This window comes from Chelonus insularis, unplaced genomic scaffold (assembly GCF_013357705.1).
Source record: "Chelonus insularis isolate UGA/USDA-ARS -01 unplaced genomic scaffold, ASM1335770v1 contig_401_pilon, whole genome shotgun sequence".
Taxonomy (NCBI): domain Eukaryota; kingdom Metazoa; phylum Arthropoda; class Insecta; order Hymenoptera; family Braconidae; genus Chelonus; species Chelonus insularis.
In genome coordinates this window covers 376,167-390,385 of record NW_023276558.1, presented here as the reverse complement: position 1 = coordinate 390,385, position 14,219 = coordinate 376,167, and the positions used below count along the sequence as shown (strand labels likewise).

General features: G+C 28.7%; 1 protein-coding gene across 3 annotated transcripts in view; it reads left to right on the top strand.

Annotated features, from left to right (window-relative positions):
- Positions 1-13,891, top strand: part of Mitf (transcription factor Mitf) — a 35,663-nt gene extending 21,772 nt beyond the window's left edge. For all 3 annotated transcript variants that reach the window (XM_035086503.1, XM_035086504.1, XM_035086502.1), the window contains 4 exons: positions 2,950-3,139; positions 7,897-7,972; positions 10,487-10,766; positions 12,008-13,891. In XM_035086503.1, the coding sequence (XP_034942394.1) occupies positions 2,950-3,139; positions 7,897-7,972; positions 10,487-10,766; positions 12,008-12,247 (786 nt within the window). In that variant the 3' untranslated portion in view covers positions 12,248-13,891. The remainder of the gene's footprint in view (positions 1-2,949; positions 3,140-7,896; positions 7,973-10,486; positions 10,767-12,007) is intronic.
- Positions 13,892-14,219: the final 328 nt, after the last annotated feature.

Below are 14,219 nucleotides of genomic sequence, written 5' to 3'. Positions count from 1 at the left end.
GACACTCAAAAAAAAATCCATTCATAGTGATATGACAAGATTGTTAACAGAGTCTTCTCTATTTTTTCATGTCCGTGAATATTAATAATAACACCGTTCCAGGGCCATGTTTGAGGTTGTAAAATAGTTTCACGTATATATGAATGTATTATCTGCTGTAACATCACCGGATGGAAGACTGCCACCGGATGTCTCGTAACGAGTGTGATTAATTAAAGTTGTAGTTACTACTATCCTCACATTATTTTTTATGCCTACGGTATTCTCGATTGCACGGCAATTATATTAGGCCGTTTATTGCGTAATTATAACATAACTTTAACTTCCGGTTAAATGAATTTATTTGAAAGAAATAAGAATATATATTTTTTTTTATTAAATCAATAATATAATAACTCAATTACGATGACTTGGATATGATAGATATATTTAGGAACTTTTGGAGTTAATAAAATAAGTTGTGGTAGTTTTTGATCATCAGGTAATTGCTTAGTTGAATATATCGTCGACATTTACGTGAGTCTTTTATATATATTGAGATACACAGTTAACTCAATATGACAAGAAAAATGATAACGACAATAAATGTCTGACGAGACTTTTATTACCTCTAGTAAGTCAGAAAGATGTGTGTTAAATATTATTGAAAATATTTTTCCGTTTATTATAAATTATCACATATATTCTGTCGATCACTTCATTGTCTTAATCATCCTTTTTATAGGGAAATAAATATCAATGAAAGTATGAGTGCAATAAGTTTTATGATCTTCATAAAAAAATGTATTTCTCACAACGATTATCCTATTATGTTCCATAATGAACATCTGAAAAAAGATACTTGTTATATATTAACTTTTAAACAATTTATCATTCTTTATACTGTTTTTTTCTATTGTTGTTTATAACATTTATTTAATTATGTGAATTTCAATTCTCTTAATAAGGTACATAAAAAAATCTTGTATATGTTTTAACTCAATTAATTATTTTTTTTTAAACCATTAGTAATGATATTAAAACGTTATCATATGTCGATAATCTCTTTTATATTTAATTCAGTTTTTTACAATATTTTTTTTTTTTTTTTTAATCATTATCATAAGTTTTCTGTAATTAAAAGAAAAAAATATATCTATTTATACAAACGAATAATCATATTTCTAATGTAACATTACGTGATTGATTTTATTACCTACACAGTCATTAATATGCGAACCATTCACCATGAAGTTACAAACAATAAGTGAAAAAAAAAAAAACAATATCGAATAAATATTAATAGAAAAATGTAAAATTAACAAAGGCTATATTTCTAACATAACGGTAAATTCTGTCGAGTGTTTGGGTAATTAAGTAGTTTTAGTTTGTCCTTGAGTAGACAATGGCTTCTGTAGCAGTAGTAATGCATTATGTTGGATCAGACATGCATACTATTTTTTTTTTTTAATTATACTAGTATTCTAAATACATATTGTTTCATAAAAATAATATTTTCTTATTATAAATATATTTTTTTTTTTCAATAGTATTTCGTTGAGTTTATTGAAATGTGTATACGCGTTTCCAGTTCATTGTTTACATAATTACTTACTAATTCAACAAACATGAATTCAAGGTCAGTTTATGTAATATTATATTCATAGAGCATCAAATATAGTCAAAAAATGGGTTAATTAAAATTTTTGGATTAAATTGTAAGGTGATAAAAATCACTTGTTCCACGTATTTGTTAAATAAAGACTTCTATAAATATACTAACTTAATTTATGTATATCAAGAAAATCCAAATAGACTAAACTTTTCTACATAATGTCAAAAAAATTTACATGACATGCAAATCCTATCTAATAAAAAATGTTTGCGCCATTATGTCAAAACTTTTTATCTGAAAGTGTCAAAACTTTTGAATATTTTTTCTTTTTTTCGTGTGTCAACTACTCATGAAATACATCGAATAACTTTTACCTATAAAAAAAATGTAAACGAAAAGTAACAGTTGATATAAAAGATATCAAGGGACTATATTTTCGAGAGTTCTTCACCATTCAATTTTATTTTACAAATTAAATTAAGCTTCAACTTTGATTGCAATATTTTCATCTCCCATTACTGAAGTGTTGAAGTTATTTTTTTATTTTTTAAAAAAATACATTTATCAGTACTATTTTCTAGATGATCTCATTAAACAAAAAGGTTTAACTTCTTTTTTAAGTATAAATATCATCCATGAACTAGTTCATGTTACACCCTTATGCCATATATTCAGTGCTAATGGATACATCATAAATATTTCTAAGACAAGGTAACCATCCTTACTATTAATGTTTACGTAACACTTGTTTATGTAACAATTTATCCCTCATAAATCTCTTCCATTATATCAGCTAAAATACGTAACAAAAACTGCAAATTTCATTTTTGATATATATTTTAATGATTATATAATGACAGTCTATGTTTCGTCTGTATATATCTCACAAAAATTAATTATTTAAAAGTATTAGAATACTATTGCAATTAAATTATGAATATTTTTATTATTGACACTTTGATCAATGAATGATGCTCATATTTATCATGACATTCTACAATGACATCATGTTGAAATTCTTTTTGTCAATGTCTCTACAGGTGTCTATGAATGATATGCTGTTGATCTATTATTTATAAGAAATATATCATATAAAATTCTATATATCTTCATACATTTATTTTAAAAAGCTTTAAAAAGAATAGACGTTTTTTTTTAGGTAGTTGATAACTTCAATATTATGTCATTAATATTTAATTTTTTTTTTGTTTAAATGATTCATATTTTACTGTTGAAGTACAAAACCTTGTTAAGGTGAAATTATATCCTCTTTTTTTTCATCGTTTTTTGTACAACTTTAATAATTAAATTGCCATAAAATTGAAGTTAATAAAAATTAATTTGTAACATTTCAGGCAGAAGATCTACTAGATGATATTCTATCATTCGAAGCTGGTTCTCTTGGAGACGGATTAAAAGATGGGCATGTTGGAAGTCTCACAAGTTTACCAGATTTACAAATAAAACCAGAACCATTACTACTCACTGATGCAGAAATCCACGCGTTAGCAAAGGACCGTCAGAAAAAAGACAATCACAATATGAGTAAGTTGAAACTTTTATTACACCAAGTTTACAATAATAAATTTTGAGATAAACCATTTAATCACACAAGTATAATCCAGATAATTCTAATAAAGTTGATGGAAAATAAAATTAATGAAACTATTATTCTTGCTGTTATTTTATTTATTCATAAGTAACAATCATTTAAAAAATTAATTAATTTAATTCAACAAAAAAAATATAATATGAATAATAAATTAAATTTCTCGATAATAGTGTACTAATTGTCACTGAATTATAGTCAAGATAATTGTAATAAATACGACATATCATAAAAATAAATGGCATGGACTAATGTGTGTGTGTATTTTTTTAGATTGCTGAAAATTTTATTTTGTCACAAAGTCAAGTATCTTGTAAATTCGAGAGTTCGTTAGTGCACTTGTATGTTGAAGAACACTGGAAGAATGTGTGAACGATAAACTAAGAAAACGATAGTGTAGTCAGGATGATGCTGTAGGGGTTGAGAAGTATCGGATAGAAGTTTAAAAGTAACAAAAAAAGGAAGAAGAAAAAGAGTGAAAGAGACTGAGTGATCGAAATAAAAAAAAATGAAATAGAAAAATATATATATATATACGTTTTAGATATATATACATACATATATATATACATACATAGATAGATAGAAGATAGAAGATCATTGAAATTGTGGGCAAACTAGAAACATACATACAAAATAAAATTGTAATTTTAGCAAACCATCTGCTTTCTGCTTTTCGTTTCTTCCTCGTAACTTTTTCTTCATTTGAGTTTTCGTTCGTTTACAACGCCGCATTGCCTTCTCAAGCCAATTTCTTTGCCGCATCTTCTTCAGCTATACTCTTCTCTATTTCCGCTCTTTTAACCATTCAATCTATCTATATCGATCGTACGTTATCGGTCAGTATTGGGATTTTCTCAAAATCTTTGCTCTCACGTCAACCTCGAGATACCTGAGAAAAGAAAGCGATCGTAAAAAACTAAGTGCTACACGTTTATCACGCGTGACTCTTCAACCTACGTGATTTCGTTTTTATTGTTCAATTGTACCTATTTTCAACACATGATATATATATTCTTGTCTATTGTATTTTATTCTTTTTCGTTCAGACAATTTATTTTTTTTTATTTGAATTTAAAAAAAAAATTTTTTCCGTAAAATATGTATTACTTTTCGTGCTGTAATAGTTTATACATCTTTTAAGCTTTGCAAATGATAATTCATAAAATTTTACTAGAAAATGGAAAAAAAATTTTTATATTTACGAGATATATTACTTTATAATCAAAGACAATATTTCATTATATATTTATATTTATATCCACTTCAAAAAATGTTCATAAGCCTCTTACTTTCTTTAATCATCGTTCTCTTTTCATTTCATCTATAAAAATTTTATTAGTGTGTTAATCTGTCATTTAAAAATAGCAATGAATCTGACAGTATTCCTACTTTATTTTGTGAACAATAAAAAAAAATGGTTTAACACGAAGCAGGTGTAGCACTGAAAGCATTAGCTAGTTGTTGAAGGATAAAAAGTTTCAAAAATTTCATTAACATAAATAAAACATAAAAGGGCTACTTTGAAAACTATTTTTAGATTAGTTTCAAAGAAAATTGTCTCAAACAAAGTTTTTCGTTAGGATCAAATCATTGACTGTGCTTTTTAAATTAACTATTGTAATCTAATCAACAAGATCCTGGATTTTTTGTTTGTCCTGTATCTCAGTTAACTACATATTGAATTTAACAAAACTTTTTATTGGAATTATAGAAAACGAAATACAATCAAATTGCCTTTGTATTTTTCATCTTTTATTTCGAGTTTTTTATTTATTCCATTATTGGTCGAATATAGAGTTTGATGAATGTGATTAAATGTTTATTTAAAAAGTTTAAACATAATAATAATTGAATTTCAAGTATATTAACTGTGTGAACCGCAAGTGGTAATAGCGAACTGAAGGGTTAAAGGGAGCTCATTCGTCATAACGATGCAGATCTGACTTTATCACTGAGTCCTAATGTCCTACAGCACTCAAGTTTATGGGTGTTATACGTGTTAATGTGACCACTAATCGCTCGTTTATCGATCAATATACCCCAGTTTCTCTTGAATACATTAATGATAATAATCACAAGATTTTCTAATAAATTTCATAGATAGCTCCAATTCATCGACTATTGTCATTCATCTTTGATCATCCAATTACCACGTCATTTTTAATGTAACAGCTTGACTCTACCTGTCGTAACACTCTGAAATAAATGAATAATTACATTATTTACGATAACTAATCAATTATTCTAATTGTAAATCTACATTTCTCATCTTCGATACAATTATTAAATATTTGATTATCTTCGAAAATAATAATGTTACGGGGTTGATCGAGGACTCATTTTAGAAGTGAAAAAATTAATTTTTCATATGTTTGACCTGATTCCGCATTTCTAGGCATTGAGACGAAGAGAATGAGTCCTCGATCATCAAAATCGGACAACTTTGATTTTTCGACCCCAAAAAATGGCAAGTGGTACCCCTTTCCATTTTTTTGGCCAAAAAATAAAAGTTCTCCGATTTTCAAGTTTGACCACTCATTCTCTTCGTCTTGATGCGTAGAAATGCGGAATCGGGGCACCGCCCAGAAAAATCCACTTTAACACCCTTAAAAACGGGTTACACTAAATACAAATTACAAACTATCATCCCCTTGGCTTTAAACCCTTATAACTCATGAACGGACAGTCCAATAGCTGATTTTAGGGACGTTTTGGAAAGCTTAAAATCTGAGCTAAACACGCATATCCATGAAAAATGTTTAAAAAATTTCTTTTACCCTTGAAATCGCTAAAATATAAAAAAAATCATATTTTTTTGAGAGTTTGCCAACTATTTTGGCAATTTTGAGGGTGGAATAAATTTTTAAAACATTTTTCACGGATATGTATCTTTAGCTTAGATTCTGAAGTTTCCAAATACCTCCTAAAAATCATCATTAGATGACCCGTATGAGAGTTATAGAGGTTCAAAGTCAAAGTAAGGGTCAAAAATCATCTACTCTTCGACTTTAAACCTCTATAACTCTCATACGGGTCATCTAATGATGATTTTTAGGAGGTATTTGAAAACTTTAGAATCTAAGCTAAAGATACATATCCGTGAAAAACGTTGAAAAAATTTATTTCACCCTCAAAATGGCCAAAATAGTTGGTAAACTCCAAGAAAAATGTAATTTTTTTTTATATTTTAGCGATTTTAAGGGTGAAAGAAATTTTTTTCGATAAATTTATAGATATTGTTAGATAGCTTAAATTTTCACGTTTCTAAAACGTCCCTAAAAATGATCATTGGACCGTCCGTTCATGAGTTATAAGGGTTTAAAGCCAAGGAGATGATGATCCATAATTTGTATTTAGTGTAACCCGTTTTTAAGGGTGTTAAAGTGGATTTTTCTGGGCGGTGCCCCGATTCCGCATTTCTACGCATCAAGACGAAGAGAATGAGTGGTCAAACTCGAAAATCGGAGAACTTTTATTTTTTGGCCAAAAAAAATGGAAAGGGGTACCACTTGCCATTTTTTGGGGTCGAAAAATCAAAGTTGTCCGATTTTGATGATCGAGGACTCATTCTCTTCGTCTCAATGCCTAGAAATGCGGAATCAGGTCAAACATTTGAAAAATCAATTATTTCACTCCTAAAATGGGGTAAAACCGGAACTTACTTCAAGTTTTGCATAAATTATGCTCCAAGTATGATTTTAATTATATTGATTTTTTTTCTCTCGTCAAGATCTTTCATTTGAGTCCTCGATCAACCCCGTAGCATCATTAGCATAGAAGTAACAAAAAAAAATTTTTTCCCCAAAGTTCTACGAGGGATACGCTGGGGAACCTTTGGGGAACTAAAATTTTTTATAGGGTCTATCATCATCTTGATAAATCCACATATTGATGGCAATCACAAAAAAAATATCCTGAATATTTTTTTTGAATTCATCTATAATCGTAGTGAAATTAGATGCATATTAATTTTTGAAGATTATATATAGAAATAGTACAACTCTTTTAGATAATCTATGTCACATCAATGAAATAAATAAATATGTTGTTGATCCGAAATGATAATGATCAAGCTGACAGAAATTGAGAATATAATTCTAAATCTTACCGTTATGTGAGCATTGCAGTGTAACTTTTATTCATGCATATAACTGAATGTACATATTGATGGATTGGAAAAATGCTGGGGATATATTCGTCAGATATTTGTAGATCGATCGACAAAAAATATGAAGCACCCTGCAAAATTTTACGTTTATTATATCTCATGCTCGTAGACTAATAACGAGCTATCCTAGATATACGCATGATTTTTTTTTTTACAATATTCCATCTCTCTCGTTTATTTGCCACTATTATTTTTTTTTTGTCTTTTGTGATCCAAGTACGCGTATAGATACGACAAGATTCCACTTGAACGTACTGTAATACGTGAGTAGAATAAACATTTCGAATTCATGTTGACGTCGCAGAGAACCAAAGTGGCAACTCAAAATGATCGAATAGGTCTAAAGGATGGAAAAATGTTGAAAAAAATACACGCATATATTGATGTCATTTTTTGTGGCTATTAGTGAAGCCTAATTTTAGATTAATTAACTGAAAGAATGTCAGGTTTGCTTGAATAGATAAAAAAACAAAGATAAATAATGAGATGAACTTATTGTTTTTTTTTAATTTTATTTTTCAGTTGAACGAAGACGGAGATTTAACATCAATGATAGGATCAAGGAACTTGGTACACTTTTACCAAAAACTAATGATCCGTAAGTATATCATACTTGATTTATTCAAGTTGAATAATTAATAATTCATTAGGCTATGCATCAATTCATGAGTTACGATTTTCGTCTATTATTCCACCCCTTCAATTTTCCCCTATTTTCCTTTATAGACCTGAGTTATGCAGTCAATGTAGTAAAGAGAGACATAAAAAGAAATAAAGTAAAGAGACTCGTCGGAATCCAATGAGTAGCGGAAAAGAGCTTTTACACAAATTGTATTTTTCAACCTTCACTATTTCCATTAAATTTTGTGCAATTATTTTACGCACTTATCAAGTAAACTCTGTTATTCTTTAAATTTCCATTATCATTATTTCGGATAATTATCAAACTTGTGAATAATTGATAGTTGAATCAATTTATCAATAATGATGATGATGGGAATGATAAATAGAAAATTATTTATTCAGGAAAAGATTCGATATTCTAGTGAAACTAGTGAAATCATTGAAAGAGAATGGAAAGTAAGAAAAATCAGAACGACGGTGTGGTTGATGCACAAGAAGACTAGACCTTCATATGCACATTGTCAGTGACCCGTGATTTCTTTGCTTGATTTAAGATTTTGCCTTCGAGAGACTCAGTTCTCAGTCGTACTACAGCCATTATTTTTCTCTTTCGTATTAGTCAGAGTATAAGAGAGTGCAGGTCAGATCCTCTATAGTTCCTTTTACTATAGCACAAAAATGAAAGGCTTCCTTGGGAATTTCATTCTTCATTTCTCATTTCATTTCTTGTGCCAGAATGCCAGTTTATTTTTTTTTTCTTCTTATCTTATCCTTTTGTTTGTTTTTTTTCCTTTTTTTTTTTTATCTCCTCTTACCTCATTTACTTCACAATCATAGCCATAAAGTGATTTTTGAAGCATGTTCGTTAATAAAATTTTATTAATATATTCTTTTTTTCTGTAAATTATATAACCATTCATTTTTATGAAAATCGTCATGACTTTTATGTTTGATATTGATGATTAAAAATCAATCAATAATCTATAACTGCTCATCACTTCTTATAACTCTCATTAAAAATAAAAAAATAAAATATTCTAGGATATGTTAGAAAGATACTTTTTTTTATTACAATTATATAATTTAATTTTTAAAGAAAATAAACGTTAATTTTCTAATATATAAAAACTTTCTGTAGTAAAAGTATTCGCAATAAAAAACACAAATTAAAAGAGTTGAAGGGAAATTAAAATTAAGAGAGAGAGAGAGAGAGAGAGAGAATAATTTTTAAGCTTTATAATACAAAAGTGACTTTTGTTTAATTAATTATAATTGAAATAGTCTTCGTCTTTTGATTCTCGTGAGGGAAAATATCTTTCTGAGAAATATATTCTATTAACGTCCCAACTCTTCAACGTGATTATCAACTCGTTGAGCGTGCGAAGCGGAGGCCTGGAGGCATCTCTTGTTGGCTTTGCATCAGTAGTTATTTACTCTATATGTGTTGGCGCAAAGTCTTGTTGAGCTAACGAGCTCTAGCATTCTGCATACGGAAGACGCCCTCATGGATCAACCATTTATCAATCTAACTGAGGGTTGAGATCCATTAGTCAGTGTCGACGACCACCACTAGGACTTAAAAATTGCACAGCTATCCCTCATTTGTTCTCTATGTGTGACCACATTACATCTTCTCCTTTAATAGGGGATTAAAATCATTTATATATTATCTAGTTTGTTGTATTCTATTACAAAAAAAAAAAGGTATTTTCCATTGAAATAATCCACCCCAATAATCAATAATGAAAAAGAAAAATTGTGTGAAAATACTATTATATTATTATTTGATTAACTCGAGCAAGAAAAACAAGATTTTAGAATAAAAATAACTCTTCTAAATGTCGTATAAAATGGTAAAATTTTTACTGGAAGCATTCCAGCTTTGTTGGAAGAAAGCCGAGAAGAAAATGCATTATAGTGAAGAATGTCTGTTAAATTTGTATGAGTTATGTTTTATTTGCAACTGTAGTCATTTTAGTACAAGCCACTGAAAATATTAAAGCATTGCAAGAATTTTATGTTATCTCAGAGATGATAATAAAGCTGGAGATATTTAGCAATGTATTACCAGATATTTAGTAACATGTTGATAATTTTCAACACCATCTCAATGAAATTTATATTACAACTCAAGTTGTAAATTATTGACTTATGTCGAGCTTACTTAGAGATATAAATATAAAAGTTTATGTAATTTATGTTCATTCAAGTTACTTTCATGTCCATACGTCCAAGTAAGTCCAACGTAAGTCAATTACTTCAACTCGGGAACTCCCTGAAAATAATATAAAAATAATCCAACCCAATGACATGACGTAAATTTTTATTCCAATATTTTGGTGAGAGACTATAAGTGGATTATATGATAAAAATTATAAGAGAAATTTTTATTTTTAATCTAATGAATAGTCTTTAGTTGTTGTATTTAAATATTTTTTATGATTACATTTTTAATTATGAAGTCATCAAGTGTCGTCCATGTCCGCAGGTACTATGAAATAGTCAGGGACGTAAGACCAAACAAGGGAACGATATTAAAGTCCTCAGTAGAGTACATAAAACTCCTGAAAAATGAGCTCTTGCGAATGAAACAGAGTGAAACGAGGCACAAGCAACTTGAGCACCAGAATCGTCGGCTTCTGCTGCGCGTTCAAGAACTTGAGCTTCAAGCAAAAGCTCACGGGCTTCCAGTGACGGATTTCAATTGGGCTTCCACGTCTGTTAGTGCTGTCAACTCCTTCTCCAGAAGTAAACACGACCGACGAAAAGTAAGAATTTTTTATTCATCCTTTGTAGCTTAGTCATGAACTGAGAGACTTATTCGTTTCTCTTATTAAAACGAGGATTTTATAGTAATATGAAATTTTTTGTGTTGTAAAATAAGATATTATTAGAAAAAGGTGAAAAATAGTGCAATAGTGTGCACGGTAGTCTCGACAATTCTTTAAACAGAATCCGTCGACACTTGTGACATTGAATTATTACTGTTGTTAAAACTTCAATCTTCTTTTTTTTCTATTTTCTTGTTCTTGCTCAATCCTCTTCAATAAGCCGGTGAGCAAAGAAACTTATTTAAAAAATTTCTCAAGATGACAACCAAATTCATTTCTTTAATCAGACGTCTTACTTTTAAACTTGAAATATTTTTTTTCCTCTCTTAAATAAACATAAAATTATCATCATTATGAATCATAATTATTATCATTAATTTAACTATCAAATTATACTTAATAACCTTTATTATTAATTCATGAAAACATTTGAAATTATATGACGTTAGTTTTTTCCTTTTTAATATGTAGAAAAATAAATTTTAAAAAATAAAAGGAAAGTAATATTTCTGAAACGAGTTTTCCTTATTGCAAAGCAATTGCTCTTGATAGTACAGTGAGTAACTTCTCATTAACTGGAAAATTCAAAGACCAACGATATCTTTTCAGAAAGTAACTTCTATCAGTTAATATAGAATATCTCATCTTCGTACTTTCTTACTTTTCATTTTATCTTTGTTGTTAACGAGTCTCTAAGTAAATACAGTTTATATATCCAAATATCTACAGACTTTATATATATATATATATATATATATATCTCTAAATATCTGTATATAAATACAAATTACCAGTGTCGGTTATTCATCTACCAGTTTATGCGACTAAAGTCAAAGTTTCTTGGATTCTCTCATCTTCGTTTCAACTCACCACTTTCTCAAAGCCATCGTTTTGTCACTGAAAAGCGGAACTTGTTTGTTTCAAGGAAACTTTAACCGCGTTTGTCCAGGATTGAAAGATATCTAAACTTCTTACCTCGTTCGCGTTCGAGCAAGAAAATCCAGCAAAAGCCTGTTGGTTAGGATTTAACTTTCATTTTTTCTACATATTGCTTTTTTTTAATAGCTTAGTATTAAAGAGAAAAGTATGCTATATTTTCGATAATTATAATAAATGATTATTTGATAAAAAATATAAATATACGTGTGGATGATGATAATAATGGTGAATAATTCTAGATGCCAGATGTCGTATCAGAGGAACCAACAGTCCTGGGCTTGGCACAATTTGAGGATCTAATGGAAGACGATGCAGGAGGCCCAGTACATGGAGGTGATCCAATGCTGTCGTCTCCACATTTACCTCCCCTTAGTCCGCCTGCACCCGCTTGTCATCATTCTCTACCAGATGAGGAGACTCTTGGCAGTCTTGCACCTACTACATCAAATTCGTCATCCGAAATGGATATAGTAGCGTAGTCTAAAGTCTTGACAGTCTCCAACTATTTTCTCTCAAGAGAGACAAATAAGGACACCAAAAGTCAAATTTTCAAGTACTTTAAAGTATTGAACGTCTACATACCTCAAAGAATGAACCCTCTTACTTGTTCTGGTGAAGTACACCTGAGGATAGTGATATCAATGATTTGTTGAGCGGGTGAATGCATTCTGGACACTGTTAAATTGGAAATGGTACTTTGACTAGGGAAGAGTGAAGAGGAAGAAGAGGAATGACTCACTGATCGACAATTGGTCAACAATTGGCTTTCAGCCTGATCGAATTTCACCAGGAATTCCACTCTTCGTTATTCTCCAAGTTCCTCTTGGACTTTGTCATTTTATCTATTTCTACTTAACCTTTGCGAACGTTTGAGGTTTTTATCGAATATATTTCACACTTTTTCATACCTTTTTCTTTTCACGTGAAAAAGACAATAATGTATTCGCACGCAGGACGTGCGCTTTACGATCATTTTTTGTTCTTTTATGTTCTTATGACTTTTTAACTCTTCCAAAGTTTACCTTTAAAAGAAGAATATAAAAAATTGATGTTATTTGTACGGTATCAAAATAAGCGAATGATACAGCTATAAAGACATTACATGCACTTTTTAGACACCCATAAAAACGTGAGAAATACAATATCCAGGGTTAACAGAGCTAAGATATACAGTTGGCAATAAATTCAGTGTATTTCAAAAGTCGTAGATGTTATTGCGAGTAGATTTACGTTAAGCTGGTGAATTTTACGGCAGAATGAAAGTGTTCTGAGGAAGATTTCTACTATATAGCGTGGAACTTTGCTTATCCCTTGACTTTTGATTGCTGTTTAGAAATTATTTATCATTTTAGAAAATTAGTTGAAATTTATAAATTATTTCGATTAATTAATTCGTCATAAATACTTTGTTATATCAAGTATTTATTTTATCTCATACAAAAACATTTATTTAAATTATTAATGTAAATTGACCATTAATTAAAAATTATCATTGTCGTAATAGATTTATAATTTATGTTAATATTATTAACGCCATATGACTCAGATATCCTCGTTGATACCACATAATTCTATTTTCGAATTTGTATACATCTCTTACAAATTCATGAAAGAATAACTGTTTTTTTTTTTTTAATTATTCTTAAGATAAATATTGAATATAATTATGTTTAAAAGAAGAACAATTTTAAACAATTTCACTCTGATGTTATATTTTTGTTTTTTCTTCGTTTGTGAATAATATAACTGTTTACTTACATTTATAAGTGTAAAAAGTTCAGAACTATATTCTCTATTCATTGTTATGAATGATAAATTTTAAAACAAACGTTTTTGAGATTTATACAGCATCCGAGATTTTAGTCTTCTACAAGTCTCGGGGTTTTTGTTATGTTTGAGTCGATTATGAGATACACATATCATCCACATATGTATTTTTAGCATTAATATAGTGATAAAGCCAATTTAAGTGCCTGAAAGAAATTATTATAGAAATAGTTTCATTGAAAAAACAATCAATGTGAAACAGTGAACAGTTTTTACATATCAAAACATACAATGTGTATATGTAGAAAAAATTTATATCTTGTATCATCGTTACCATTATCATTGTTTTTTGTTGGTACAGAATTCATTATAATAATTTAACTGATGATACGTGGATTGATTAGTTAATAAATAAATTGTTTTATTAAAAAATTTTTTATTATTTTTTCAATATAAAAATACCATAAAGAATTTGATAAATATTAAAAATCATAAATATTTATTGAAAATTTAATTTTTCAATTTATTTTAGAAAAAAATTTTACCACTACGAAATAATAGTCTAAAATATGTAAATATAACACGTATCCATCATGTAAAAAATTTTTCAGATAAGAATGTATTAACAAAAGGACATTGCTAAGAATGAAATAATGATGGTAAAAAATAATTGATAATTTATAA